This window comes from Excalfactoria chinensis, chromosome 2 (genome assembly GCF_039878825.1).
Source record: "Excalfactoria chinensis isolate bCotChi1 chromosome 2, bCotChi1.hap2, whole genome shotgun sequence".
NCBI lineage: Eukaryota > Metazoa > Chordata > Aves > Galliformes > Phasianidae > Excalfactoria > Excalfactoria chinensis.
The window spans coordinates 115,348,511-115,375,170 of NC_092826.1; the positions used below are offsets into that span (position 1 = coordinate 115,348,511).

Consider the following 26,660-nt stretch of genomic DNA (forward strand, 5'->3'; position numbering starts at 1 on the left):
AACGGGCCTTCGGTCATGGCTCTGCGGGGAGGAGCCGCTTCCCTCCGGGGAGGAGAGACTGTATGTGGGGCGGGAGCTCCTTCTTTGCGGGCCGGGGCGGGGGCAGCGCTGCTCCGCTCCTCCTCCCCTCCGTCCGGTCCGCGCTGCGGTGAGTACAGGGGAAGGGCCGGGGCGGGCGACAGGGTCGGGCGCGATGTCCTGATGTGAGGGGTGGGCGGCGGGCGGGGAACGTCCGGCAGTGCGGGTGGGGCTGGAGTTCGAGCTCGGGGGTTTAAGGGCAGAAATCAAAGTTTCTGCCTCTTCTGCTGTCTTGCTCGAGGCTACGGGATGGAAGGGGAGGGGCTGCCGGCCGGGACCCTGTGGGCTGGTGCTCCAAGTGCAAAGCCGCGGAGCGTTCTGTGCTCTTGCGGCAGGGGCCGCTGACGGCGATGAAATGCGCCTGGGGAAGGGGCTGTGGAGCCCTCGGGTGAGGGCGCGCGGCGGGACGGGCGGGGTAAAGGCATCGCTCAGCGCGCCCGGCCTTGTCCTTCGGAGGGGGATACAGGCATTAAATGCCGTTTACTTGTCAACTTGACGGAAGATCCATCTGCGTGCACGCACTCACACAGGAGTCACTGAGGCCTCGGTGCTTTCCTCAGTCAACGCAAAAATCAGGTGGATGTGAGAAGTGGGAGCTGCCTGCCTCATTCTCGGCGCTCTGTTGTGGCCCTGGAGCGGTGGGGCGGGCGGGGGTCTCTCATGCAGCTGGTTTGACTGGGCACTGGTGAGGCTGTGTCTCAAGTGCTGTCTTAGGTTTTGGGCCTCACTACAAGAAAGACAGTGAGGCCCCGGAGTGTGTCCAGAGAAGGGCAAAGTGAGGGGTCTGATAGGGAGCAGCTGAGGGAGCTGGGATTGTTCAGTCTGGAAAAGAGGAGGCTCAGGGGAGACCTGATCGCTCTCTACAGCTGCCTGAAAGGAGGCTGTGGTGAGGTGGGGTTCGGCCTCTTCTCCCAGGTAACAGTGATGGGATGGGAGGGAACAGCCTCATGCTTCACCCGGGGAGGTACAGGTTGTATATTAGGAAGAATTTCTTCTCAGAGGGAGCGGTGCTGCAGTGGCACAGGCTGCCCAGGGAGGTGGTGCAGTCACCGTCCCTGGAGGCGTTCAAGAACTGTGTGGATGTGGCACTGAGGGACGTGGGCAGTGGGCATCGGGGGGGGGGGGGAAGGGTTGATGGTTGGACTAGATGGTCTTAGAGGGCTTTTCCAACCTTGATGATTCTGTGATTCTATGAAGTTGTTCCCCTCCTCCTCCATCAGTTAAAAACATTCCCAAAGTTTTCTTTGGCTGAAGAATATTTGCATTGTAGTAGTGGTTCCTTTTTATTTATTCAGTGCTTTCCCAAAACTCGCCAGAAAGGAGTTATCAGGAAGCCACACAAAATCTTTCTGACAGGGACTTGGTAATTCATCCAAACCTGACAGGTAAAGATCCATTTTTTCTCAAGTATGCTGTTAGGAAATGTAGCAGCAAAACCCACAAAGGATATGAAAATTTCCATAAGAGCCTGTATCATGTCGGTTTGGAGGCAGAAATAATTCCTTCTATGTTCTTTATTATCTACTGCTCCACAGACAGCTGGGGATGGCAACAGAAGCTTGCACTAATAGTCAAAGGAGAGCAGGGGGGATATCTGTGCTGCAAAAATAAAGTCTGTTTTTTCTTAAACCCTGGGAAATAGATAAATTGTATCACTTCTCATGGAAACATGCAGACTTTTCATGTAGTGCCTAAGCCCATTTGCTTTCAGCACCTGCACTTTTTTTACTGTTCTTGTACTATGTAAAATAGGTGATGTTCTTTTAAAGTTGAGATTACAATTAGAAACAGCTCTGAAATTAAGAGTGAGCAGAAGTAAACTCTCCTTTATTTGCCGTATTCAAAGACAATGTGTCACTCATGAATTAAGATTGGTAAAATCAATTTCTTTTTCAGTCTCTCCCAGAGACATCACATTTTTGAGTTGAGACTGTCTTAAGTGAGCCAGGATTACCATCATTAAAGAAAACACATTGTGATCTCCAGTTCTCCTTTTGCTGTAATGACCCTACTGTGGGGTGGTTATCACTGTAGAATAGCTTTTCCCACAATACAAATTTGGCCTGAAGTTACAATGGCTCATACTTCTAAGGGAAAGGGAGCTGCTTCTGTAGGAGTAGCTTTTAATGCTGCTGACAGAAGACTGTGCCAGCAAATATGGGAATGTCTCTCCAAGACTCCACTTGCCCTGGGCTGGCACTGAGGTGTATGCACATACTTAGCTGTTGCCCTTGCCAGAACTGGCTACAGGGTGCTGTGAAATCTTGAAGATATTCCAGGCCCTGGCTGCTTGCAGCTAGTGCTATGGCATGGGACTTCATTTTACAGAGAATTATAGGAACAGTTTTTGCTAGAGTAAGAAAACTACGGGAGAAACCTTTTACTGATTTAGTTTTCAGCTCTTCGGAAGTATTCATGTTGGCCTTAAATAAGATTCTCTGAATCACTGCTATTAATTATGGACTTTGTTGCTTCTTCATACCCTGTCTTCTTGGGAGCAGCTGACTCGGTGAGGAGTTAATTCTTCAGTTTACCCAAATGTGAAGTTCTTTTCAGCTATTGAGACCCTTCAATTTCTTTCTCTACAACGTTTCCTTTTAGTAAGTTCTTGTTGTAATAAATGCTATTGCTACCGGTAAACTGGAGCATTCCTCATTACCACAGGACTCGCAGAACTGGCAGTTGAGCAAGCATGGCAGTTTTGATAGAAGGAAAGCAAGTGATCTTAGTGAAAAGAGGATATGAGAAGGGCAAGGCCCAGACAGCTGTAACTGTACGTATGCTTGCACAACGCTGAGGATTTTTAAATAAAGGGAGGTCAGAAGCAGCACTGGATAGAAGTGCTGATACCTTCACTCGCAAACTGTCAGCGCTGCTACTTGTTGACATAGATTACATAAAACCTTGCTGTAAGCACTGATACTGTGACAAATTTCATTTCACTTTTTCATTTCCCTACTTATTCTCGGCCCAATACCCTTCCTCTTTGTTATTCTCAGTTTTGCAGGCTTACGATAAGCATCTCTTGCCAGTCTTGCTATTGCTTTTGACATCCCTTCCATCTCCACTGAGTCTTCATTCAGAGGCCAGGGTTGTCCTCTATCTTTTCTTTGCAATGGAAGAGTGAGCTCACTGCTTTCTGGTTCTTTTTAGTTCCTGGTAGTTTTCTGTTCTCTTCACAGGACTGAAACAGCTGTCCCCAAAGAGGCTATCTGAATTGCCTTTACAACACAATTGGTAGCCTCTTGAGTAAAGGAAAAAAAAAAGTTTTTCCTTTCCCCCTCAGGAAGAAGTCTATTCTATTTCCAGACAAGAAGCTTTTCCCCAGTTGTGCCTGTCCCCTTGCCTCTCCATACCAGACCCCTACTTTGCCCAGGTATGACTGCTCTTGCCTCCCTCTGTTCCTCCTTCAGTTATTTCTGCTAATTTAGGGACTTCACACTGGTGGCAATTATTTCCATTTCTCCCTGTGTGTACACCCTTTGTACAAACCTCACCGCTGATGTTCAGCTGGAGCTGCTAGAACAGCCGATCTCTCTTCATTGTAACTTAGTGATATCTTAATTGGACTGTAGGAAGCTCAGGGTAGCTTTGGGGAAAATATTTAATTCATTAGCCCTTTCAGAAATGGAATGGCTGCTTCTCAACAGTGTCTGTGTTTAGGCTGTTTTTTAATGTCAAGACACTTCAGTGCACTAATGTATGTCTCAGTCTTTTCTATTAGCATCCCCTTGACTGATGCACTGGAATTGAATCCAGCAACTGGAGTGCTCAGGATAAGAGAAAGTACATGATATAAGAAAGTACATGAGATAAAAGAAACTCCATGGTCTAGCAAGTGACTGCTTCCAACACCCTTTTCTAAGCCTCATAAGTGTTTGCCCTTAAGCATACCCTAGCACTGTACATCTAGTAGGTCCTTGTAATAGGAGACTTGGTGCACTGTAACCCTGTCATCTATCACTCCAACAGGCCATGCTGTGGAAGCTGGGACTCTTGCCAGAAAGAGAGATGAGGGACTTGCAGATAAGTTTGGTACCTCGTAACGCCTATGCATTGGTCTCCTGTTTCCAATCAATTTAAGCTAGCCATACAGAATTATATACGTCAAAATCCAACAGGTTTTTTGTGTTGTTTGTTTGTTTGTTTGTTTGTTTTCTGAAAGAATAAGCACATTTCTCACCCTGGTGAGGACTTTTAGGTGCTGTTGCACCTGGAACTGCTATAGTAGGACATTTTTGTGTTGGCTTTAATCTAGGTAGAACCTGAAGTTATTTAGTGAATCTGATATGCTGTTATGAGCATGCATGTACCTGCCTTGCTGGTAACTGTACTCCTGGGGAACTGGTTTTGTTCCAGTACTAGTTAAGGTGTTCTTCTGCCGTGTCTTTTTCTTAGTCCATTGATGGTGAAGGTTTTCCATTTTTCTTATTAAAAGAGACCAGTGAAAAATACTGTTTTCTGTGGTGCTATAAGTGTTCATCCAGCTCTGCCTTCACTGTTCTGTATTTTCTGCTCTTTCTCCATTATTCCCCTGGTGCTTGGCCTCATCTCCCAGCAGCAGCCAGGTTCTCTGCTGACACAGACCTAATCAAATGGGAGTCAGGTTTATTTGAGACCTTCTGTTCTTTCCATATTTTTCTTGTTCTTATCTTTTTTGCTGTATTTTTGTATTCCTTTCCATGTCTTTTTATTTGGATCTGAAAGAGTAAATAAATTATTTCTATTTATTTTGTACTCGACGGTATCTTAGTTCATTATTATGGGTTCCTGGATATTTGCCTTATTTGTCACAAACTGAAAAGAAAGAACGTGGTCCTACAACAATCAAAGGAAGCAGGAGGTGTTGTGTAAAGGCAGTACACGAAAGGGTTAATGTTTCTATTGCCTGTGTTTTTAAGGAGGCTTTATCTCTTTAAAAGCTTGAAAAAGCTTTAGTGTGAATGATGTTTTCAGCATTGTTTGGTCCTCATGATACTGTTCATTTATGAAACATGCCAGTGTGGCTTCTAGGAAGCCCAGTGACTCAGAAATCAGCCACTTCATCTGGCAGGTCATGTGGATGGTGCAATGAAAGCATTGTTTGTCTGGGGAGCTGCAGTCACTCACTCATGTGGTAAGAAAATCAGATCACTTGCTTCCATTCTCTTTGGCTGAAAGAATTTTGCTGTTTTTGAGTTGATTGTGTCCCAAAATAGTTGTGCTTGGGATTTACCCAGTCTCTGCCTTTGTGGGGCTCATCTGTGCAGATCAGCAGCCATAAGATGCAACCTACTGGCCTCTTGAAATCAGTGGAGCTAGGATACATGGTTCTCAGTGTACACAGTCAGTATTACTAAAATGCAGTAGGAGTATAAACCACGTCTTCCTCCAGCATCAAGGAGAAGCTATACACTGATGCAGAATGTAGTTTCTTGTATGGAAAATGCATAGAGATGAGCTTGTTCCAGGAGCAGGTCACCTGGAATCGTCTGCAAGCTGGAAGACCTCAGTTACATCCTGTCAGGAGAGAGAGCTGGAAGGAAGTTTACTGGCATTGTCTTGGGAAATAGGGGAAGTATAAAGCTCCAGAAGCTGGCATCTCTATAGAGTTGTTGAAGGAGTCTGTCTTTCTATTTTCATTTATTTATTTATTTATTTATTTGGTACATCTATAATCAGAATCTAAAAATATTCTTCCAGCTATCCCTTGGCCTGCTGAAACAGCAGTACGTTTTGCTCTGTTGCCACAGGATGCCAGTAGTTGGTGTTAATCATGCAGGTTCTTGCAAAAAGTCATCTTTTTACATTGGAAATGGTATGTACAAGGTTCATGGCTAAATAGTATCTAAATGAATTTGTTGTGGAATTACAATTACAATTACAACGTAACGTCCTGACTTTTGTGTGGCTAGATTAACTGGAAATAAATTAGAAAAAATCCTTTGGTGATATGAGAGCAGTCTTGTTGTTCTTGATTCCTCCTGCTATATGCCTTGCAAAGAAGAATAGAAGCCATCCAATGAGCTCCCAAGAGCTGGTATGGAGCACGAAGGCACAAACAGCCTACGTATTTGAAGGCAAGGAGAGAGCAGACATGCTAACGAGCGCTATTTCTACACAAAACTTCTACAGCAATGGGAAGGTTTTCTGAGCACATGGCTGTTGGGCTGAGCAGTCGAGGTGTGTCTCTAGGTGTGCAAATATAGATAGGTATTGGGCAGTCAAGTGTGTTTGTGTAGGTTTCAAACTGGTAGCTTCATTACAAGCTGTGTTTCATGCAGTCTCTTCCCTGTATGCTTGTGGAGGTGGCTTGGAGCCCAGAATGAATTAGGATGCCGACCTCCAGACACAGCTCATGCTATACAGAAGAGTTTGCAAATTCAGCTACTCTGTGCTGTCCATGCTCAAGTAGAGGTACAGATTTTTTGTGTGAATCACTAGAGATGAGCTCTTGTATACTTAAAATCATTAATATCAGACCTTTCTATAGCATTGTTGTTGTTCACATCTGGAAGGACTGGATTTTTGGCTTAATGGTTACTCACTGGAATTTGGTAAGCTTAACCAAATTAAATCAATGCAGTGGACTTTTCCCCATTTTACATGCTGTCTGAATCAAGAGTTTTAAGAGGTGTGAGGTGTTGTGTGCCCCTAAGTGGTGTATTGATTCTTAAGATGACAGCAATGTTTCCATAGTGGGCATCACGTTGCTCTTGGCTTCCTTAACAGAAACATCTGACCTGTGGCATTCTCACAGCCTCAGTTCTGCCTCTCAAGTCTGCCCTGAACCAAATCATTTTGTATTAGCAAAACTGTCTTATTTTAGCTCAAACTCAGCTGACAAGGCCTCGCTTCTGGGGACGTGTATCTTATTGGCAAAATTTCACACAGAAACGTCTACTATAACAAAAAGCAAAATGAATCGCTACTGTAAATTAATTCTTTCTACACAATTAATTATGAAATAATACAATTTTATTCCACTTATTTTATTGGCCAGATATGTAAGGACAGATGCCCTGCTTTGTCTGCCGAGACTGGAGATGCTATTAAAAATACTCAATTACGTATTAAGAACAGGCAGTTAATAAGGCATGTGGGAGTGTTGTTAGAGGCAAGCAGCAGTGTTTATACTACAGGAGAGACTGTCTGCAGTAGATATTTTTTTCTCTGAATGGAACAAATGAATGGAAGTACCTGAGGATGACAGAATTTTTTTGTTTGTTTTTTAATTAAGTTGGTAATGGCATTTCACAGAGGTTGGAAGTACTCTTAACAGGCCAACAGGGGGATGTATCTGCAGAGGATAATGTTTAAATTGTCATTCTGTGCAATTAATTTTACAGGCTTAGCAGTACAGAAGACGGAATGCCTGTTTCCTTGAAGTTAACCCCAAGCTGACTCCTCACTGCAGACAGATTGTTTGACAAAGATGATGCTGGGCAGAGCAGCTTCTTGCTTTCTCAGCTATGGAAGGCCACCTTTGTGCTAACTCAAAGACTTCTGTGGAAAAACCTCTGGCAGCAAGTCCTCCATCCTGCATTGCTTTGCTGAAGGTATACCGAGAGCTTCTGGTCAGTAAAATCCGACACACCCAGTGTCTGATTGACAACTTGAGAAACAATGAGTACTTCTCCACTGAAGATGCAGAGATTGTTGTCCAGTTTCCAACTCAAGCAGATAAGGTATTATTTTTATTTCATTAACCAGCTTAAACTTTTTGATATTTTCAATTTACTGTTAGATCTTCCGATCTTAATATCTTTCATAATCTTTATTATTTTGGACAGTTACCACCCTATTCTTTCTGGACATGCATCTCCAGAAGCACAACCAGCACTGCGTAGATGCCTGTTAACAGCTGCAAAAATGAACAGGCTGATAATTGCTGTTCTGTCCCCTGAGCTGCATCTTTGCCCTCTGATAAGGAGCTGACCACAGTGGCTGTTAGGCTGTGACTTTGATGCTTACAAGCCTTCATTATCATGCAGAGGAGAATGTACTTCAGGATGCTGAGGGACAGATCAGCTTATTTTAGAGGAGAAGATGAGAATTAAATATTATTTTAGAGTTTATCATTGCATGTTGTTTGTGTGTGTACTTTCCCTTCTCTTTGAAATCCTGTGTACATTATAAATGTTTGCTTGTGAAACTGATTGAACTGATCATCTCTAGGTATCAGTAGTAAACATTTTTTCCTGTTCCTCAGACAGGAGAAAATTATTAGATGTACACAATTGCTCTTTGCATCATAACTTAAAACGAGCGCCTTGTTTATCTCCCTGACCAGTCATGTAGCATCACAATTAGAGGCAGATGAATTATAGAAGAATCAGAGAACTTGGACTTCACCAACAGTGCAGATTTTCATAAAATAATCATTCTTCCCAGCAATTCGAAATGGTAGCACAGTACTCACTGTGTACAAGCTCAATGCTGAACAAATACACACTGTACGATCATCTCCATTTCTTTTTGGTCAGCATAATATACATGATTGTTGTAACAATGCTGGAGGGGGGCTGTGCATCAGGAGCCTGAGCAGAAACAGAGAGCAGGCCACAATCATAAGTGAAGTGGGCTCTGTGGGAGCTTCTCTGAAAATTGCCTTTTAGAGCATAAATATTTGTCCAAAATACAGTGCTTCTGCTGTGTGCTATACACACAGAATTTGCAAACCTCTCAAGAGAACATAGTCTCAACAAATCCTTTCTCTGCTTTAGAACTGAATTATTGATTCATTCTCAGCAAGAATAGGATCCAGACATTCAAAAGGGGCCCCTGAAAGCTCTGTCCCAAGGAGGGTTCTGCTCTGAGCTTGCTACGTACTGGTTGCACAGAGATCTGCCTCTGATACAATTTTAAAGATAACTCTTTTCCTTGAACTGCTCCAGCCTCTGTCTGACAGCCATTGGCTTTAGTAATAGTTGTAGGCAACGAGTACATTGTACGGAGAGATAGATAACCCACTCCTGTGTTAAAAGAAAGTACTGTGGGCTTCTTGATCTGCATTAAAATCTAGAGAGAGATTCTGCGTACCCCACTGTGGATCTCTCTGGATCCAGAGGTAAATCTGAGTGTGACTGGAATATCTACAATCCAGAGGAATGAATTAAGGGCACTGAGAAATCCCTTCTTTCTTTTCCATTTTAACCAAACTGGGATTTAAAAGATGCTCTGCCAGACTGAGCTAATCCTTTAGATTCTTTTTTGAGGAGCAGTATTTCTCCACACTGGTTTTGGTTAGCGTATGACTTAACTACAAGTTCAGACCTTAACCTGCAGAGCTGTCTTTCTTGCAACATCCAGGTAGAAACAGAAAATGAGTTTTATGATGGTTAAAATTCAGAACTAGATTCAGAGCAGTTTTTGAAGCACTGGTTTTGATTCTGTGTTTCATTTCAGTCCAAAAGGGATCCTAAGAAGTTTAGCAGTTTAACTGTGACAAAGTGCTATGCATCTGTGTTCTTTCTTGTACTGTTTCTCCAGGTTCGCAAACTTCTAGACTTGGTTCAAAGCAAGGGAGAGGAAGTTTCAGAATATTTCATCCATGTCCTGCAGAAGGTCACTGATGCTTACTATGAACTTCAGCCTTGGTTGGATGAAATAGGTTACCAGCCTTCAGAGCATATTTGTAGTAAACCTGTCATAAATACAGATCCAGGTAAGATCATGCATCTGTATCCCTTTCCTTACAACATCCACTGTCTAGGAGGTTCCAACCAGGTGGCATGAGAGTAAATGACTTTAGGCAGACACAGCCTGAGAAAATAAATGTGCACATACTGTGTTTGCTAGCAGTGCTAGCCAAATAATTAAAGGGTGCACTGTGTAACACAACACTCATGTTGATATAGAGTCCTGTTTTGCTAAAGTCAAGCTCTTTTTGCATTTGTGTGTGGATATATAGCGTAATGGCATATCCACCTTGTGCCAGCTGTAGTATTTTCTAGGCTTCTGTTACAGTTTATTAGCAACATTGTCACATTTTGGCAATGGAATAGCTAGTATTTCATCACGAGGGCACTTGACCAAGGAGGCAGGCTGCCCAGAGCAGCTGTGACATCTCTCTCCTTGTAGGTTTTCAAGACCCAACCAGACAAAGCCCTGAATAACCTTATCTGGTCTCGCAGGTGGTTCTGTTCTGAGCGGAAGGTTAGACTTAAGACATCTCAAGATCCCTTTCAACCTGAATTATTTTATGGTTCTAAATAATGACTTTTAGTATAAGTCAAAGTATAGCAGGAATATGTGTTTTCTTTGTGAGAGGTCTTTCATACTGTATAAATACAAGAAGTACTTTGCCCCCATCAGAGGTGAAGTTTCTGTAGTGATAAAAACACAAGTCAACATTGCACAGTAACTGGGACTTTCATTTTTATTGCATCAGTTTAGAAAAAAATCATCTGGGGTTCCTGCTTTCTAAAGCACACACTTTCTATTTGCAATAATGAAAAATACCAAACAAGAAGAATGGCCACCTACCTGAATCATATAGAATATAAACAGAGTGAAACAGCAGATTCCAAAACTAACCTGTGACCAAAAACCCCTTCCTTTGCAGACAGTCAAACAATCTCCATCAAAGCTCTGGGGGCATGACTTTGAGGCCCATCTGAAAGATAGGAGCCTCTTAATGCAGTGCAGTGTCTTGGAGTCAGTGTTGGACTTCAGGAAATGGTGACTCACATGCTAAGCATCTGAATTTTCCATTATTATGGCAGCCTGAATGTATAGAAGTCATCTGCCAAAAACTGATTTTGTGTAAGAATTATTTTTAACTTGCTGTCCCTCAGAGTTCCCACGGAGGTAGGTTATCATATGCAACAGGCTTTTTAATAGTAGTTATTTTAATAATAGTTCACTGTCTTTTTAGTTAGCAGGTATTGCCAAAAACTCAGATATGAACTGGGACGGGACTCCAAATTCGTTATGTCATATGCACAGAGGGAAGAGATGCTGCTTGAAGAAATCTACTCTAACAGTATTATGGAGATGGTCAATTTTACCAATGAGAGCCTGGGTGAAGTGTGTCAGTTACAAGCCCTTTTTGATGATGCAGTTGGAATAATAAATGAAGATGGAGAGACTATTTATATTTTTGGCGATGCAGGAATTGGAAAATCTATCTTGCTGCAGAAGATACAAAGTCTTTGGGCCAAAAAACAATTGGATATAGAGGCCAAGTTTTTCTTCCACTTCCGATGTAGAATGTTTAGTTGCTTTAAGGAAGATGAAACCATGTGTTTGAAAGACTTACTCTTCAGATATAATTGTTACCCAGACCAGGACCCCACAGAGGTGTTCCATCACATCTTGCAATTCCCTCATACGGTTCTTTTCACGTTTGATGGCTTTGATGAGATCTATTCCAACTTTGATCTCAGTAGTGTTCCTGAGATGTGTTCACCCAATGAACCCATTCACCCTCTGGTGCTGCTGGTAAGCCTTCTCAGAGGAAAGCTTCTTAAAGGATCCAAGAAAATTCTTACAGCACGGACAGGAACTGAGATCCAAAAAAATATCATTAGAAAGAAAGTGTTGCTTCGTGGTTTCTCCAGCAGTAACCTGAAGGAATACACTGCCATGTTTTTTAAAGATGTGGGGCAGCGAACGCTGGTACTGAACCAGCTGGAAGCTAACCCCAACCTCCGTAGTTTGTGTTCAGTGCCATTATTTTGTTGGATTATCTTTAAATGTTATGAACATTTCCATTTCATGTTTGACAGCCATGAGCTTCCAGACTGTTCTGTTACACTGACAGATGTATTTTTGCTCATGATTGAAGTCCATCTAAACCGGTCTCTGAAAACAAATTTGCTGAGGAAAAATGCGAGGAGCCAAGCAGAGGTGTTCAGATCAAGAAAGGAAACTCTTCTAGCTTTGGGTAAAATGGCATACAGAGGGATGGGGAACTCTATCTTTATCTTTGAACAAGAGGAGGTCTCATCAGTGAACATCTCTGAAGAAGATTTGCAGTTGGGTTTTCTCAGGACAGTTAAAGGTTATAGTGGCTGTGATGACCGGTCCACTTATGAGTTCCTGCATTTAACCCTTCAGTCTTTTTTCACCGCTTTGTTCCTAGTTATTGAAGAGAGAGTGGAGAATAAGGAGTTACTTCAGTTTTTCAATGAATGCTCTTCTGCTGACACTGCCCAACATACTTGCTTTCATGTTCCTTGGTTGAAGAAACCACTCACAGCGGAGGATCCTTTCCGAAACAATGAACACTTCCATTTTACCAACCTTTTTCTTTGTGGCCTGCTTTCCAGATCCAAGGAGAAGCTCTTCAAACATTTAGTCTTGCCTGCAGTTGTTAGAAAGAAGAGAAAGACGCTCATCACATACCTTGGGGAGAGCATGAAATCCCATCTGAAGGGTGTCACTCGGTCCAGGCTTCCAAAGTACAATCAGGTGCAGGTTCAGCCAAACTTTGTTTGGATGCTGAGGTGTCTTTATGAGACTCAAAGTGAGAAAGTGGGAAAGCTGGCTGCAAAACGCATGCATGCCAATTACCTCAAGCTTACATACTGCAATGCCTACTCTGCTGACTGCAGTGCTATTTCCTTTGTCGTGCATCACTTTCAGAAGCGCTTGGCTCTGGATTTGGACAACAACAACATCAATGACTATGGAGTGAAACAGCTGCTACCATGTTTCAGCAAGCTTGCAGTGCTCAGGTGGGGGTCTGTGGAAGCAGATAATTTCTTAGCTTTGATTTCTTCCACAGCTGGCTAGGGGAGTCTGTCTTGAAAGTGGAGAAACATGAGTATTCCCATTGCTGCTCAGAATTAAAGTGCAGTTGGCCTTGAAAGCAGAAACCAAACACTCAAAATAGCCCCAGGCAGCTTGGATTAGAGGTTTGACTATCCACAACTTTGCCACTTTCTGGTCTTTTGGAATATTTCTTCAGCCAGGAGCAGGAGGAGGGACAAGTGCATTTGAAACTCAGAAAACCAGGACTACTTAAGTCTGTAGGTTTAGTTAGCTCTATCACAAGTACTCTTTTTTCTCAGAAGAGAATTTTTATGGGAGAAGGTGCTTAAGGGAAACAAAACAGAGAAGTGCTTCATCCGTTATCTAAAGATTGCCTGAGCCTGTCTCTACCCTTGGACAGACAGGGTAAGAAAGAATCTGTAATTCTCCAAGCAACAAGAAGTGCCTGACAGATGCTATGAATTTCTTGCTTTAACATCCTGTTCAGATGTGTGGCTTTCACAGAATAAAGCTAACATGTAATTATGTTACGAAAGGATGTAGTTGAAGTGTTAGTTGCATTGTTTCTAAGAGGTGATTTGGAGGGGAGACATGAGCTGGTGTAAGCAGGGCAAAGAAACTCCACTTGTAGCAACACAGGCCAGTGTTCCACCTCTTTTGAGGTTGTGCCATGTAGTGATGCTTTATTTCTCCAAACGTTCAGACAGACAAACAACCCAGAAATTTCAAGTATTCATTTTTTGAGACTCCTTCAACCTTAGGTGGTTTATTTTATACATAGGTTTATTACTCCTGATTGGCCTTGCTTTGCCTTTTTTTCCTATATACAGGCCTTCTAGGACCAAATCAAAGCAGATGGTTTCCCAACTTTAAATCAATTGACCACCCAAAAGAAAGCAATAGGAAACCTGTATAAAAAAGGTTTGAGTCTTCAAAACAAAATGGAGAAGAAAAGAACAGTATTTTGTTTTTTTGTATCACGTGGTCATGCCATGAGTAGCATGAGCCTAACGCCACCTCCAGCACCAAACCACACTGCTGGGAGGCTTTTGTGTTTGTGGCTCTTCTGATGTTATGACTTACCCTGTCCTGTTATAATGACTTTTTCTGATCATTAAAATGTTTCTAGCAGCTTTACTATCAGTTTCAAAGAACCAGGCTGCCTGTGATCTGTAGAATTGGCATCTTGGTTTCTCCTTTATGCGAGTGCATTCCAAAGTGACCAAGGTACTACCAACAAGAGCCTGTGAGTCTGCTTGTGATAACAGCTCTCAGCTATGAGTGTTCAGCTTCAGCATTTATGGGGAAACCAAAGCAGGTCTAAATCAGTGGGAGAGTTTTCCTGAGAAAGTGTGATTTTTCAGAATTGGAATGTTTCCCAGGAAACTGTCCATTCAGCCAAGGTGAAAAAACTTCAGGAGTGTAGGGCAAAACTGTGAAGTGTTTTTATTCAATGAGTGACAGACATTGATTCATTTTGCATCTAATTGGGACAATAAATCAGAAACATCCAGCACGCCCATGGGACTGGCAGTTCCATTTCCTGGCCAGAGGTTTTCACAACCTTTATTAATTGGATCCTAATTGTGTTGTGGCTTTCAAGATGCCTGTCTTTCAGTAGGTACCCAGAGAAGGCTGTAGGAGTGGTCTGGAAAGCTTGCTTTTGCTTGGGTGTCAGGTGGAATATCTGCAATCACAGTACCCACAGGAGGAAGATGAGGTGTTTGTCTCTGGTTTCTGATTCTCTGCACTTCATTGTTTCCAGTTCTATGGACAGCTTCCAGAACATTGCCTTGGTGATTTGGGGCTTTTTGTTTTCTTTTGTTTTTGAAGTGAACCATGTAATACTAAGTTCACATTCCCCTTAATTGCTTTTTATGTGTGGTGTAAGAACCTATTGAAATCTCAGAGGGAAATGCGTAGACCTCCGGTCATTCATTGACTCTTGAGTAATGAACACATGTAGTCTGTATTGGCTCAAACTCTCTTTTCTGTTTCCTTATTCCAGGCTCAGTGTAAATCAGATCACAGATCATGGAGTAAGGATATTATATGAAGAGCTCTCCAAGTACCAAATTGTGTCTTACCTCGGGTATGTACTAACAGGAAGCGAAGCACTAGATAATACTACTGGAAAATAAAACTGCTATTGCAGCATGAATGGGGTGGAAACCAAAGTTAGCTCCTCGTTTGCTGAACATGAGCGGGCAGCATTTTGTGTCAGACGTGATTCAGCTCCTGTTCTGTAACAGCTCACCAGGAAAAGGACCAAAATTTCCTCTCCCATTGCACTGCCTCCCACTCAAGTCAAGCCCTTCTGTAACACAGCATGGACTGCTGTCAGCTCACTGATCTGTGTGGGCGTGCTGGCTTTGTACTCGAAGGCTTCTGCTAGTTGTGTGTGTGTGTGCGCATGCATATTGATGTATGTATAGCTGGCTTTGTAGCCAGAGCTTTCTGCTTTCTCAGTTGCAAGCTGAATTATTTCTACTATGCAAAGCAGATTGAGCTTGGTAGAAGGGAGGACAAGAAACATTCTGCTTTAGATGTCATGTGTACGGTTCCCTTTTACTGTAGCCATGTCTTTTAACATAGAGAGTAACGAATTTTAAGTAGGTGTGCCAGCGCTGGCTTCCCACTTTTGGTTAAGAGGCTACATAAAAATGGCTTTTTGAAAAGTGATCACAAATACCAAGAATTCTCTCCTTCTTCCCGTGCCCTTCTGTAAGTACATCTGCTCAGATATCTGATCTTCAGGACTATTTGTAAGGGGATTTTATGGCTTTTAAAAAAGCAAAAATATGTTCTTCTTGTGTGCTGCTGTGCTTTTTTTTTTTCCTTCTGATTTATTCAATATTATTTCTGTACTAAATCAGGAAGAAAGGGAAGATTTATTTGCTTGAGAGGAACATGTAATTAAAAAGCTTATATTTAAATATTTTTCACTAAGTCTATTCTCCTCATATTTTATATCTAGCCCTTCACTATATTAACTGTATATCAAAATAGAAGTACAAGCAATTGTGTATGTGTGCAGAGCCATACAAAAAAGATGGATGTTGTCTGTGCATTATAGATCACCCAGATTGTAAATATGAAAGTACAGCAGGAGTAACCTATTTTTACCGATGTGATTTTTCTTTAAGCTTATACAACAATCAGATCACTGACGTTGGAGCCAAATACGTTGCAAAACTTATTGAAGAGTGTTCAAGCCTTGAATATGTTAAGTAAGTAATTTTTTGTGTTTGCTTTATTCTTCTACAGTATCATAATCAAGATAAAGCAACTTGAAAAGAGAGGAAGAGTAAAGAAAAATAACCAAAAAAAATCTATTTCAAAGAAAATAAAAGAAATTGATTGTATTCATGTATTTCTTTTTATGATAGCCTAGCAGTAAATGTCAGTAGGGAAGACTCTTTAACCCATAGTCTTTAGTAAAGATTGCATTGGACTATCAGTAGTAGTAGGCACCAGACCTTTTCTTAAGTTCAGTCTGAGTACCTGAATAAGGTTTAAGTGGTGCATGAACTTACTGGCCTTTGCCACGAATGAATTTGCTTGCATTAATATCAAGCTTCTTGGTATCTGACCTTTTATGGGCTATGGCAGTCATGCTGTGCCAGTGTCATTATCTCAGCTCTGGAATAGCCTAGATTCACCTGAGAAGTTGTTTCACTTGGGAAGTCCTGAAACTTCTCCAGATATGTGTTTGGCCATACACAGCAGTGACTTAACAAAAAGGTAGATCATTAACTGATGGTTTAGTTGTGACCACAGCAGAACATAGAAGTAACTACAGCAATAGCAACTGACGGTGTGAATGTAGCAACCAGCAGCCAGGGATTGTTGGGTTCTAGGTGCTATTCTACCCATAACTTGCTCTGAAACCCCACACTAGCCACATAATTTCTGCTTGAAATATTTGCAGGATTTTGAAAGCCTAGAGCACTCTGGTTCTGTCACTGCTTTGACAGGGTGCTGTGTTAATTTAATCTTCTAACTTCCACTAGAAAATAATGCTTGTTGGAAGACAGTTTCTGTCAGGCTTCCTAGTGAGCCCAGAGATGGTTTTGAGATAAAGTGTGTATTCATGTGCCTGAAGTCAGTCAGACAAACCAGACAAAAGTTTTAATTTATGCAAATATAGCAGCTTGAGGGGTTTTTGGTTTTGTTTTTTTACAGTAACATGTAAGCAATTGAGTCTTACCTCTGCCTTGAACTCCAGCCACCTCATATACCCACGCAGGCCAAAAAATGGAAAGATTCTATAGAGCACCAACCACTGGCACTCTGATCTATGCCAGTGCCTGTAGCCAATGCTCAGAACAAAAAGACTTGAAATTATTAGTCTGTGCTTGTCAGCTGCAGTCTGCTCTCGACTTGCGCTACCAAGAAATGTTCTGTTCCCTGTGGCATCATAAAATGTGCTGCATGTAATTCATGTACTTTGCAGCAACAGCTAGTATTATGAGCTGTATTAAAAGCTAGACAGGGAGCCTTGCCCTGAAGATCAGTTCCTAGGGCTTTTTACTGACACACTTAGCACCAAAATCAAGACTTTGTAGTAATATGTCCAACTTGGAGGGCCAACATACAAAATATGTTTTCTCTTAATTGAAGGTCAAATGCCTGCAAGTGTTTTTTACTCTAGGTTAATCTTTGATAACCGTAACTAGCATCCAGAATTAATTAGCCTTAAATACCTGTATTGTTTCATGAGCTGGTGTTGTAATAGCTGTACTGTTGTAAGTGGTGTACCTCATCAACTCTTGTCTTTTATGCAGGATAGGAGCAAACAAAATAACTAGTGAAGGAGGGAAGTGCCTTGCCCAGGCCATCCAGAAAAGCACAACGATGTTTGAAATCGGGTAAGTTCAGTGCTAAGGAGAGTCCTGATAAATCTGTGATCTGTGAGAATATAAAGGAATTCCACATCATCCTTCTGTCCTAAAGTGGAGAGCTTGCTATTTCTGGAGAGAGGTCATAATGAAAACATTTAGTCCATGCCCTCTTTCTTAGGATTGATGCTAGATACAAGAGTTTGACTTGCTCCCTCTGGCAATCCCCATTTTCTCTTTCCACTCTGCAGGAGAGCATTCTTCGTAGAATGTAATGCTGAAAGGAATTAGAACTTTCCTTTGGCCATCATCACAATAACACTTAAATATGAAAATCGGGTTTGAACAATCAGATTTTGGCCTTTTATTTTTGTTCTAAAAGATTTCTCAGATATAATCAGCAGCACGCACACTTCTGTTGTCGTACAGGTGGCTCTGCTGTGCCATTATGCTTGCTGTAATTTTGACGAAGGACTTCTGTTTTCTCCTTTGGAGGAAATACTCCCTCCAAATGGATTTATGATATCCCAGGTAGTTGTGTTTAAACGGGTCCTTGCAGCGTTTTTATAACAAACTGCATTTGATCCGAAGGGCAAGGAAATACCTGGGAACTTATTGGAAATAGATGTATTTAGTAGATAGCACAAAGCTCAATGGATTTTAAGAGGTGCCAACTAATTACCCATCAAGCTGAGTATGGCTCTGAGCCGTCAAGACCAGAGCTCTGTAAAAATAAGAAAGTAAATAAACTTCAGCAGAGTCTTTCCAATCTCAGAATACGTGGTGAATTGACAAAGAATTTGTCCAGATAATGCTATTAACTGTTGATCAAATCTCTTCAGCTTTTACCACGTTACCTTCTCTTAGTGCTTTGTGTTGTTAGGTCGCTTTGCCATTAGAAATACTATTCCTTAGAAGTGCATAGAAGAAACCAGGGTCATACGGCGCCTGTGAGATTTTGATCCCTCCCTGGTCAGCCAGTGAGAGAGGAGATACCATTGGGTGTAATGCTGATTTATAACCTTTTACTAGACTAGTTGGTGAGCTTATTGAATGGTTGACCTCAGAAGGTCACCTGTTTGGGTATGGGTCCTTGTGCAGCTGTGCTTCTGAAGGTCACATCACAGAATCTTACAATCACAAAGCAGGTTGGGTTGGAAGGGACCTTAGAGCTCATCCATTTCCAACCCCCTGCTGTTGGCAGGGCTGCCACCCACCAGATCAGGCTGTCCAGGGCTCCATCCAACCTGGCCTTGAGTGCCTCCTGGAATGGGACATCCTCAGCTTCTCTGGGCAGCTGTGCCAGGACCTCACCACCTTCTGAGTAAATGATTTACATTAGATGTTAGGAGGAAATCTCCTCTTTTCTAGTTTAAAATCATTCACTCTTTTCCAATCACTGTCTGACCATGTAAAAAGTTCCTGTAGGGAAGTACAAGATTCCTTTATCCCAGAAGGGTACAGGGCAGCAATCGCTTACCCACTGCAGCAAGATAATCCCAAAAGCACTCAGGCTGCAGCAGGCTGGTAGCCTCCCAGAGCTGCTCCTATGCTGTGGCCTTCTGATACTGGTGAGTCAGAGCTGGATGGTGCGGTGTGCAGAGAGCAGAACAGGCCTGGCTCAGTGAGATGGTACATACTAGGCTTCTTGCAGCTCTCAGAGGCTGGGGAGTAATGTTGGGGCATGAATGGGGAGAGAAAAAGAGAATGCAGTGCTGAGGGGCAGTAGAGCATTGCATCTGATATCTCCTGGTTTCCTGTCTTCACTAGGATGTGGGGCAATCAGGTTGGAGACGAAGGTGCAAAGGCTTTTGCAGAGGCCCTGAGGAACCACCCCAGGCTGACAAACGTGAGGTAAAACAGCAGCTGAACTTGCCATGGAGCTGCCTTTCCCAGTGCTCTGTGAAGCAGTGGCTCTTCAGACCTTGGACCGCTATCTAGTGCTGTGGTCATTGTTCCGTAACGAGCTCTTGGTGCAAGCAAGAGGCCAGGTTGTTTGAACTGAAAAGCCCTGTGCAGCCATAAAGCAAAATAAATTTTTGCATAATTTTTTCTTAATATCCAACCTGAACTGAGTAATGAGATGTAGTTCTCGCTGGAGTTCAGTAATTAGACTCTAAGTAGCCCTCTGGAGGCCTTAAAGTGGGTGAAGTTGGCAGCACTGTATGGAGTGCAACCAGCATTGTAAAACCAGCACCTTTCCTGCTAGGATTACAGATCCTGACTAGGGATTTATACGTGTGGATTGTGGCTGCTGTTGCTGTGGAGTTCATCCATACAGCTGGAGCGCTGGGATCGTTCTCCAGTTCCCCCGGCCTCCACGCGAGGAGAGGAGGCTCCTGGCTTTGCCCACTAGGTGGCACATGGCATTTGGTTTCTGCAGCAGTACCGGGCTCAGGGATCTCTCCGGAGCTGCCATTTCAGAGCCTGGGATTTGAAAGCTGGTGCCTTGTCCTCCTTTCAGTGAGCGTACAGCCAGGCTTGAAAAATTAAAAGCTGAACAGGTGCAGTGACCTAGATATATTTCAACTTAAAAGCTACCAGAAGTAGCCGTCTTCCCCTAATTGCAGGAGCCATCCAGCTGCATCAGACTTGAAAGAAAACAGTTGGAATCTGAATCAAAGCTGTGTTGCATCTGGGATTCTCAGACAAATACGCTGATGAATGTGCTTGCAAAAATAAGGAGGAGCAGCTGCAGGCTAGAGCCAGGTTTTGCTGGCACCTGCGCAAGGTGCATCTTCTGCTCTGCAGTGTGCCTTTACTTGGGGCTCACTTCTTGTCTTCCAGTGGATAATCCTGGTCCATTATTTGGATGCACAGATAATACCAGATAACCGTGGCAGCTTTATGCAGAGGGGAAGGAAAGTTGGGCCCTGATACAACATTTTACTTCTGTGTCTTTGCCTTGCTTAGGCTGAGAATACATGGTTTCAGCTGAAGCTGAGGATACTAACACATATGCTAGACCTTAATTTATGCCATTGCTCCAATTCATCCCGTTTTTGCCTCTTTTTTGAGGCCATGCACTATTTTCAGGCTCTGGCCTGTCTTCTAAGGATAGAAATGCTTTTTGAACTCTCAAAGCCTGAAGCATAAGTTACCTGGGTGATTCTGCCAAAGTCTATTCAAAGAATGAAGGGCAGACTAAGAAACTTGTGGTTTCTAATGGAAAACATGCATTTACAGGCTTTTATCTCCCTGCACAACAGAAGGTATTGTGTTTGGAAGGGGAATGGGACATTTAAGTGTCTGAACACCTCACTTAAAGGAAAAAGTGCCTGGTTTGTAGAGGGAATTGGGATGACAAAGGAGCATACAAACCTATATACTGCAAAGCACCACCCTCTCCTTGCTAAGAGTCACAGCTTTCAAAATCACAGCTGTAGCTCTGCTGTCAGTCCCAAAAGTCAGTTTGCTCTCGCTGACAACAAACCTTATGGTCTGTGTGACAGACCTGCATCAGGCTGCAGCCTGTGAACTGGTCTCAGGTATATAAGTGGGAAGGGCTTATTCATTTGCAAGGTAAGTGAGCCCTTGAAACATCTAAGTTCAGAGCTGGAAAGCTGAGACATGAATCATCCAAGATAGCCATTAGTATTTGGTAGCGAGAAGGCCAGGCAACACTGGCTGCTTCTTAAACCTTTGTGTCTGTTTGCTTCACAGTCTCGCATTCAATGGCATCACAACAGAGGGGGGCAAAAGCATTGCTGAAGCTTTGCAGCACAACAACTCCGTGAAAATATTCTGGTAATCAATGGTGTGCTCTGCTTCTCCATCTCTTCTTTCTCCAGAGCAAGCTGCAGCCTAATTTACTGCCTCCTTCTTTCCCTCGTGCCACCTCTGCACTTTCGCTACCAGCACACTGTAAGATCACAGAATCATAAAGATCAGAATGGACCCCTGGAGATCATCTAGGTATATCCTTTGATGAGCAGTGGATTAGCTTTCCTGCTTGTAGGATCACCGGTACACCTTTGTTTCCATGGGAAGCTGGGTCTGTAGAATGGGCTCCTTACATTCCTGTAGGTTTTAATATGGTGGTATAGGACACCCCACTGTTTACACTGAATGTGCTTAGGTGAGGCCAGGATTCCAGGCCCAGCTTCACTGCTCTCCTGCTGTGACAGAGGATCTGAGGACAGCTTGTATTCCTTAGTGCTGTTCACAGATGTCTGACAGGGACCTGTTCAGCATTTTGAGTGTTCTTCCTCTGGCAGTGGAAGCAGTGTGCATCAGGGGTTCTGTGTGTCTGTATGTAACCTTAGGAAGATTGGTTGGGTTTTGACTGACGGGAGCAGAAGTCTCGGTGTCTCTGCAGACCGCTGCCTGAAAGCAATGATTTAATCCACCTGCCTCTGCTTTTGTTGTGTCCTGTAGTGAGCCGGAGCTTCACAGCTCCGCTTGTCCCTACATGCAGTTCTGGTTCATACTTATTTCTACTCCCTCCCCATCATTCACAGTTTGTGTGTCCCTTTAGTGCTGCCTCTGCCTTTCCATCTTTTTCCAGTGCGGTTCACGCAGCTTTCAGTTACTCAAACATTATGAGAAAACCACGTTAGATAGATCAGTGCTCTGAGAAATTAAGATCTGGCATTCTTGTTGCCTTTTTGACTCCAGGGCTCCTCTTTAGCATGTCTGTATGTCCAGACTTCAGAGGTTGCTCAGGGCAGAAACAGCACACGCGCTCTGCTTTGGCTTTCTAAAATGAAGTCGCCGATGAGCTGGAAAAACAGGAAACTGAAAAATAATGATAGCATCTTATGTCAACGTTTTCTCTCCTACCTAGGCTGACAAAAAATGAGCTGGATGATGAGGCAGCAATGAGTTTTGCAGAGATGCTGAAGATCAACAAGAAACTGGTGCATTTATGGTAAGTTACATTCCACAGAGGCACAGTCTCTTTGGCAGTAACCGCATTAAAGCTTCACCTTCCAAGTCTATGTAGGTCACAGTACACTCTCTGTGCATGGTCTGGATGCAGCTGACTGGTTGTAGACAGCTTTAATGGAAAGTTAATAAAGCTGCTGTCTAGTGTTTTGAACCTGCTTTCTTACAGGGAAAACTTTAAGCTGGCCGTGCGTCCTGGTAACTTTTGAACTGCACAGCTGCCTTTGTTTTTCTGTGGCAGCTCATTGCTGGCCTCAAACGTAAATTCAGAAAAATACTAGCAGGGATCTAGCATAAAGTAATGTTATTGATTTCTACTGTGTGTCATCATGCTGTGAAAGTGGCAAGCTGCTCAATTGGTATCCTTCAGTCAAGAACCTACACAGAACACTTCTGTGGCCATTTGCCCGGTGCTTTCTTCTGTGGCACTTTCACCGCCACTGGATGCTTAGCTGTGAGACACCAATCTCCGCAAAAGCAGAGGTTCTTGTTTCTAGTAATCACAAGGATACTTGTTAAACTTCCGGGAAACCACAGCCCTGGCAGCTCTAATCCAGAGGTTCACAATAATTTGCCTGTGAATGGGGTTGGGCAGATGTGGGCTGTGAAACAAACAGCCATCCATTCATCCCAAGTGATTGAGAGAACATAATAAACAGAGTCCTTTTACAAGCTTGTACAAAACCTTTGCTAATCACAGGTTAGCATTCCCTGTGCTAATTGTAGTCCGTGCCCTTAGGAAAGTACTGACTATCTGAGAGCTGGATACTTGTGGTCTCTTGTAAGCAGCAGAAGTTCTGGTGCCCATCACCCTGCACATAAAAGGGGAGATGGAAAGAGCTTGATTTCTTCATGGGCAGCTGCAGATACGCTTCACAGGGCAGTCTGTCTGTCTCAGAGAGCCCCAACATTGCAATCTCATACCAGCAGTAAAGAGCTCTCAGCAGAAATGTGTCAGCAGTGTCAGCATCTCCAGAATGCAGACACAAGCGAGCTTAGGAGGAAGCGATTGATACACTGAGCTCTGCTTCTGAAAGTGCATCTGTAGGCATCTGACAAGCACTGTGTGCCCTCCTCAGAGATGGAAATCACAACTGCCTTCCTGTTGCAAACTGACAGCTTTGCTCCTTGACATCAAGCTAAGCTCAGGCTGGGCATGTGCTATAAAATAGTCTGCGTGCTGGGCTGATATGAAGTGCTTTCTTTTTAGGCTTATCCAGAATCAAATTACAGCCAAAGGAGTGAAGTACCTCAGTGAAGCTCTCAAGGAGAACACAGCCATTAAAGAAGTCTGGTAAAGACCCTCTCCTCAAAGGCTCACTTTTTCAACTTTCTTTCCCTTTAAAACACGTGGCATTAACCTTCTAGCCTTAAAAAAACAAAAGCACAGAGCAAGTTTCTGTAGGGCAGGGGCTGCGGTTCCAGCAAGCTTCAAAGAGGTAAAAAGCCTCTGTCACTGGAACACTTCCCTGCGTGTTATGATATCAGGGAGCTCTGTTAGTTCACGTCTGTCTGAACGCGCCGACTTGCAGAACGTGTGTTTCTGCAGAACCGGGCCCACAGCTGTAGTCAGCTTTTGCTCCTTGTGATTTATTTTCAAACTTCTTGACACGTTCGTGCCACTCAGGAGCTGAATCCCAACAAGCAGGAGCTGGCTACATTTAATTAGCATTACTAATTTGGTTCATATTATTTGCGCTCGGATTTTCTTTGGGCGGTGCTCCAAGCGCACGAGAAGTGCAAAGCTCTGAGGAGATTAACTTTTTTGTGAGATTTGCTTGTTTTAGATTAGGCAGGCATCAGGCAGTCACGCATGTGCGCTGCGGGGCACGGTGCCAAGCACCACATTCCTTCCCTCACCGCCGGGAGCTCAGGAGTCAATAGAGCGGCGCTGGTTTTTAGCGCTGCTGCTTCTGAACCTGAAATGTATTTTTTTTAAATACGCATTTGTTTTAATGAAAGGACGCTGAATTCCTGCTCAGAAAGACCGTGACTCACTCTATCTGACAGAGGGCTCCCCGGGGATGTGGAAGAACCTTCTTTCAAAGGCCGCTTCCAGCTACCAAAGAGGCCGCAATACCCACCTGAGAAATTCTGAGTTATCAGACCAAAGCCTTTTGGTTCTTGCTTGGCTTTTCAGGCATCCCTCACCATTCCATCGGTTCTGTAGGTCGGTAGCATTTCTGGGAGCTGCACGTTTCAGGCTGTTTATTTCCAGGGCTGTAAACATCGATCTGGCCAGATTTGAAAATTTTGCCATAAGTCATCTCCCGTTAATTATGTCCTGGTACTTACGAGCTTTCTTCCTTTGTTGTCATGGAAGACTCAAAAGGCTGTGAAGACAGTATAAACTTCTGACAGCCATATGCTGCCTTTCACAGCAGTGCTGTCACCATTTGGCCCCAGGCAGCACCACGATCCTGTACCCTTGTTGCTTATGGCCCCAACTTCTCCAAGTGAGCTCACAGAAATCAGCCCATCATCCTCTCAGTGTTCTGAAGCGATGCTGTGATGCACGGAGCGAGTATCCAACACGGGGAGCAATCCCAGTTTAACAAAGTCCAGGGGTTCAGTTTAATTTCTGGAAGAGCCCTGCAGCCTGCCTGCCTGATGCCCGCTCCCAAGCACCCACCTTTGGGAAGCACTGAACTCATGCAGTACTGCCAGGCTTTGGTCTCTGCTTTAGATCTTGGAAAAACAGAGGATGGGCAGCAGTCACTGCCTCGCTTTTACACCCCTTTTATCTCCCTACTTCTCTCCAATAGTTTGAATGGGAACCTGATAAGTCAAGAAGAAGCCAAAGCTTTTGAAAATGAAGAACGGATCATTTGCTTCTGAGTGAGGACTTCCCTGTTTGGACAAGCTTTGTATTACAGAAACTGTCACACTCGGACCGTAGCATTACAGTGGCATAGAGAGGCAGTGCTCGCGGCACCACCTGCTATCCCTAATCCTTTTGGTGAGTGGGAAATTGCCTTGGTAAATAATGTCTGTACAGTGCTTTGAAAATGCAACACTAAGTGTTAACAGAACGATTCCGGGGGCAGGTGTGTGCATTTTGATAACTGAGCTCGGATTTATTCTATATACTGCTGTAAATAATCCCTAACTTATTTATATACATGAATCTAAACACACACACACATATATACACACGAGGAGGTGTGAGATGCACAGGCTCCACAAGCACACAGTATTACTTGCCTCACAACTGAAAATGATAGTCTGAATGGAAACAGACTGCCTCGAAAGGCTGCATGGCACCGATGCTTTCAGCATGAATCCTCTCCTGCCTAGAAATTAGACCCTCATTTTCCCACTGTCTTACAGCAGTTGTAGGCACTGCATTTTTTTGGAGAAACGGATACACGAGGCTCCGATTACTTTCCATAATCTTTTTTCCATCTCGAAGCCGACGCGTTTTCTTTTACACAAGCAGAAAACCTCGCTGCCATCGCTGTACAATCGTAATGCAGGCAGTAAAATGCTCCTGCTTAACATTTCCTGAGGGCTGCGCAGAAACCGCCACCCCCTGTTCTCACAGTGTTTGTTCTGGGGAGATGGTCCGCAGATGCATGTGACAAATTAACCAGCGGGCTGCACGCTGCCTTGGCTCAGGGCCCAGCTGTGCTGGTGGCACTACATCAATGTTAAGTTACCTGGCTTCATGGGGAGGAAGGACAACAGAAAACCAGTGGTGTCAGGTGGAAATCTCTTCTCCCAGCAACACGTGCACACACAGATCTGCTTGGAAACCTTTTATCTGACCCTTGAACTATTGGGAAGCACAAGGCAAGGGGCATATAGCAGTAATTAGACCAGCATGAAAACATGATCCCCCTCCAAAATAATTAGTGCTTAGGGAGTGTAACTTTATAAGAGCCTCAAAAGAAAGCAGTTTAAAGAGAAGCAGCCTGTTTGGTTTTTCAGGTGGTTTTTTTCCTGATTCCCTTCATAAAGGGAATCTCAGATTCAACCCTCAGTGTGCACGAAGAACCAAAACAAGGAGCACTGTTTATCCTCTGTCCTTCTCCCATGTTGTCACCCCCGAGAGCTTTACAGAACAGTAAAGTACTCCTGCTGATGATGCCCCCACAGAACATTGGTGGCCCAGAAGAACCTTCCATCAAAGTGCCAAACCCCCTTTCCCAAATC

At 43.5% G+C, this 26,660-nt stretch overlaps 1 protein-coding gene across 4 annotated transcripts; it reads left to right on the top strand.

Moving 5' to 3' along the window:
* The first annotated feature begins 66 nt into the window (after positions 1 to 66).
* NOD1 (nucleotide binding oligomerization domain containing 1) lies at positions 67 to 26,540 on the top strand. Of its 4 annotated transcripts, none has more exons than XM_072329607.1 (12): positions 98 to 148; positions 7,407 to 7,745; positions 9,550 to 9,724; positions 10,937 to 12,740; positions 14,786 to 14,869; positions 15,924 to 16,007; positions 17,565 to 17,648; positions 19,389 to 19,472; positions 21,282 to 21,365; positions 22,405 to 22,488; positions 23,716 to 23,799; positions 25,271 to 26,540. In XM_072329607.1, exons 2-12 carry the CDS (start codon positions 7,530 to 7,532, stop codon positions 25,341 to 25,343), a joined length of 2,856 nt encoding a protein of 951 aa, XP_072185708.1. In that variant the 5' UTR covers positions 98 to 148; positions 7,407 to 7,529; the 3' UTR covers positions 25,344 to 26,540. The 4 variants fall into 4 exon arrangements, 3 of the variants coding, with proteins under 3 accessions (XP_072185708.1, XP_072185709.1, XP_072185711.1); XM_072329608.1 differs by lacking the exon at positions 98 to 148 and adding an exon at positions 6,389 to 6,474; XR_011902874.1 differs by lacking the exons at positions 21,282 to 21,365; positions 25,271 to 26,540 and adding an exon at positions 21,410 to 21,533 and having other exon boundaries at positions 67 to 148.
* The last annotated feature ends 120 nt before the right edge of the window (positions 26,541 to 26,660 follow it).

Excerpts from the sequence above, each read along its gene's own strand:
- NOD1 (XM_072329607.1), top strand. The coding sequence starts at position 7,530 with ATGGAAGGCCACCTTTGTGCTAACTCAAAGACTTCTGTGGAAAAACCT. Across the intron at positions 9,725-10,936 it reads TGTCATAAATACAGATCCAG|TTAGCAGGTATTGCCAAAAA; the intron begins GTAAGATCATGC and ends CTGTCTTTTTAG. Across the intron at positions 19,473-21,281 it reads CCCAGGCTGACAAACGTGAG|TCTCGCATTCAATGGCATCA; the intron begins GTAAAACAGCAG and ends TTTGCTTCACAG.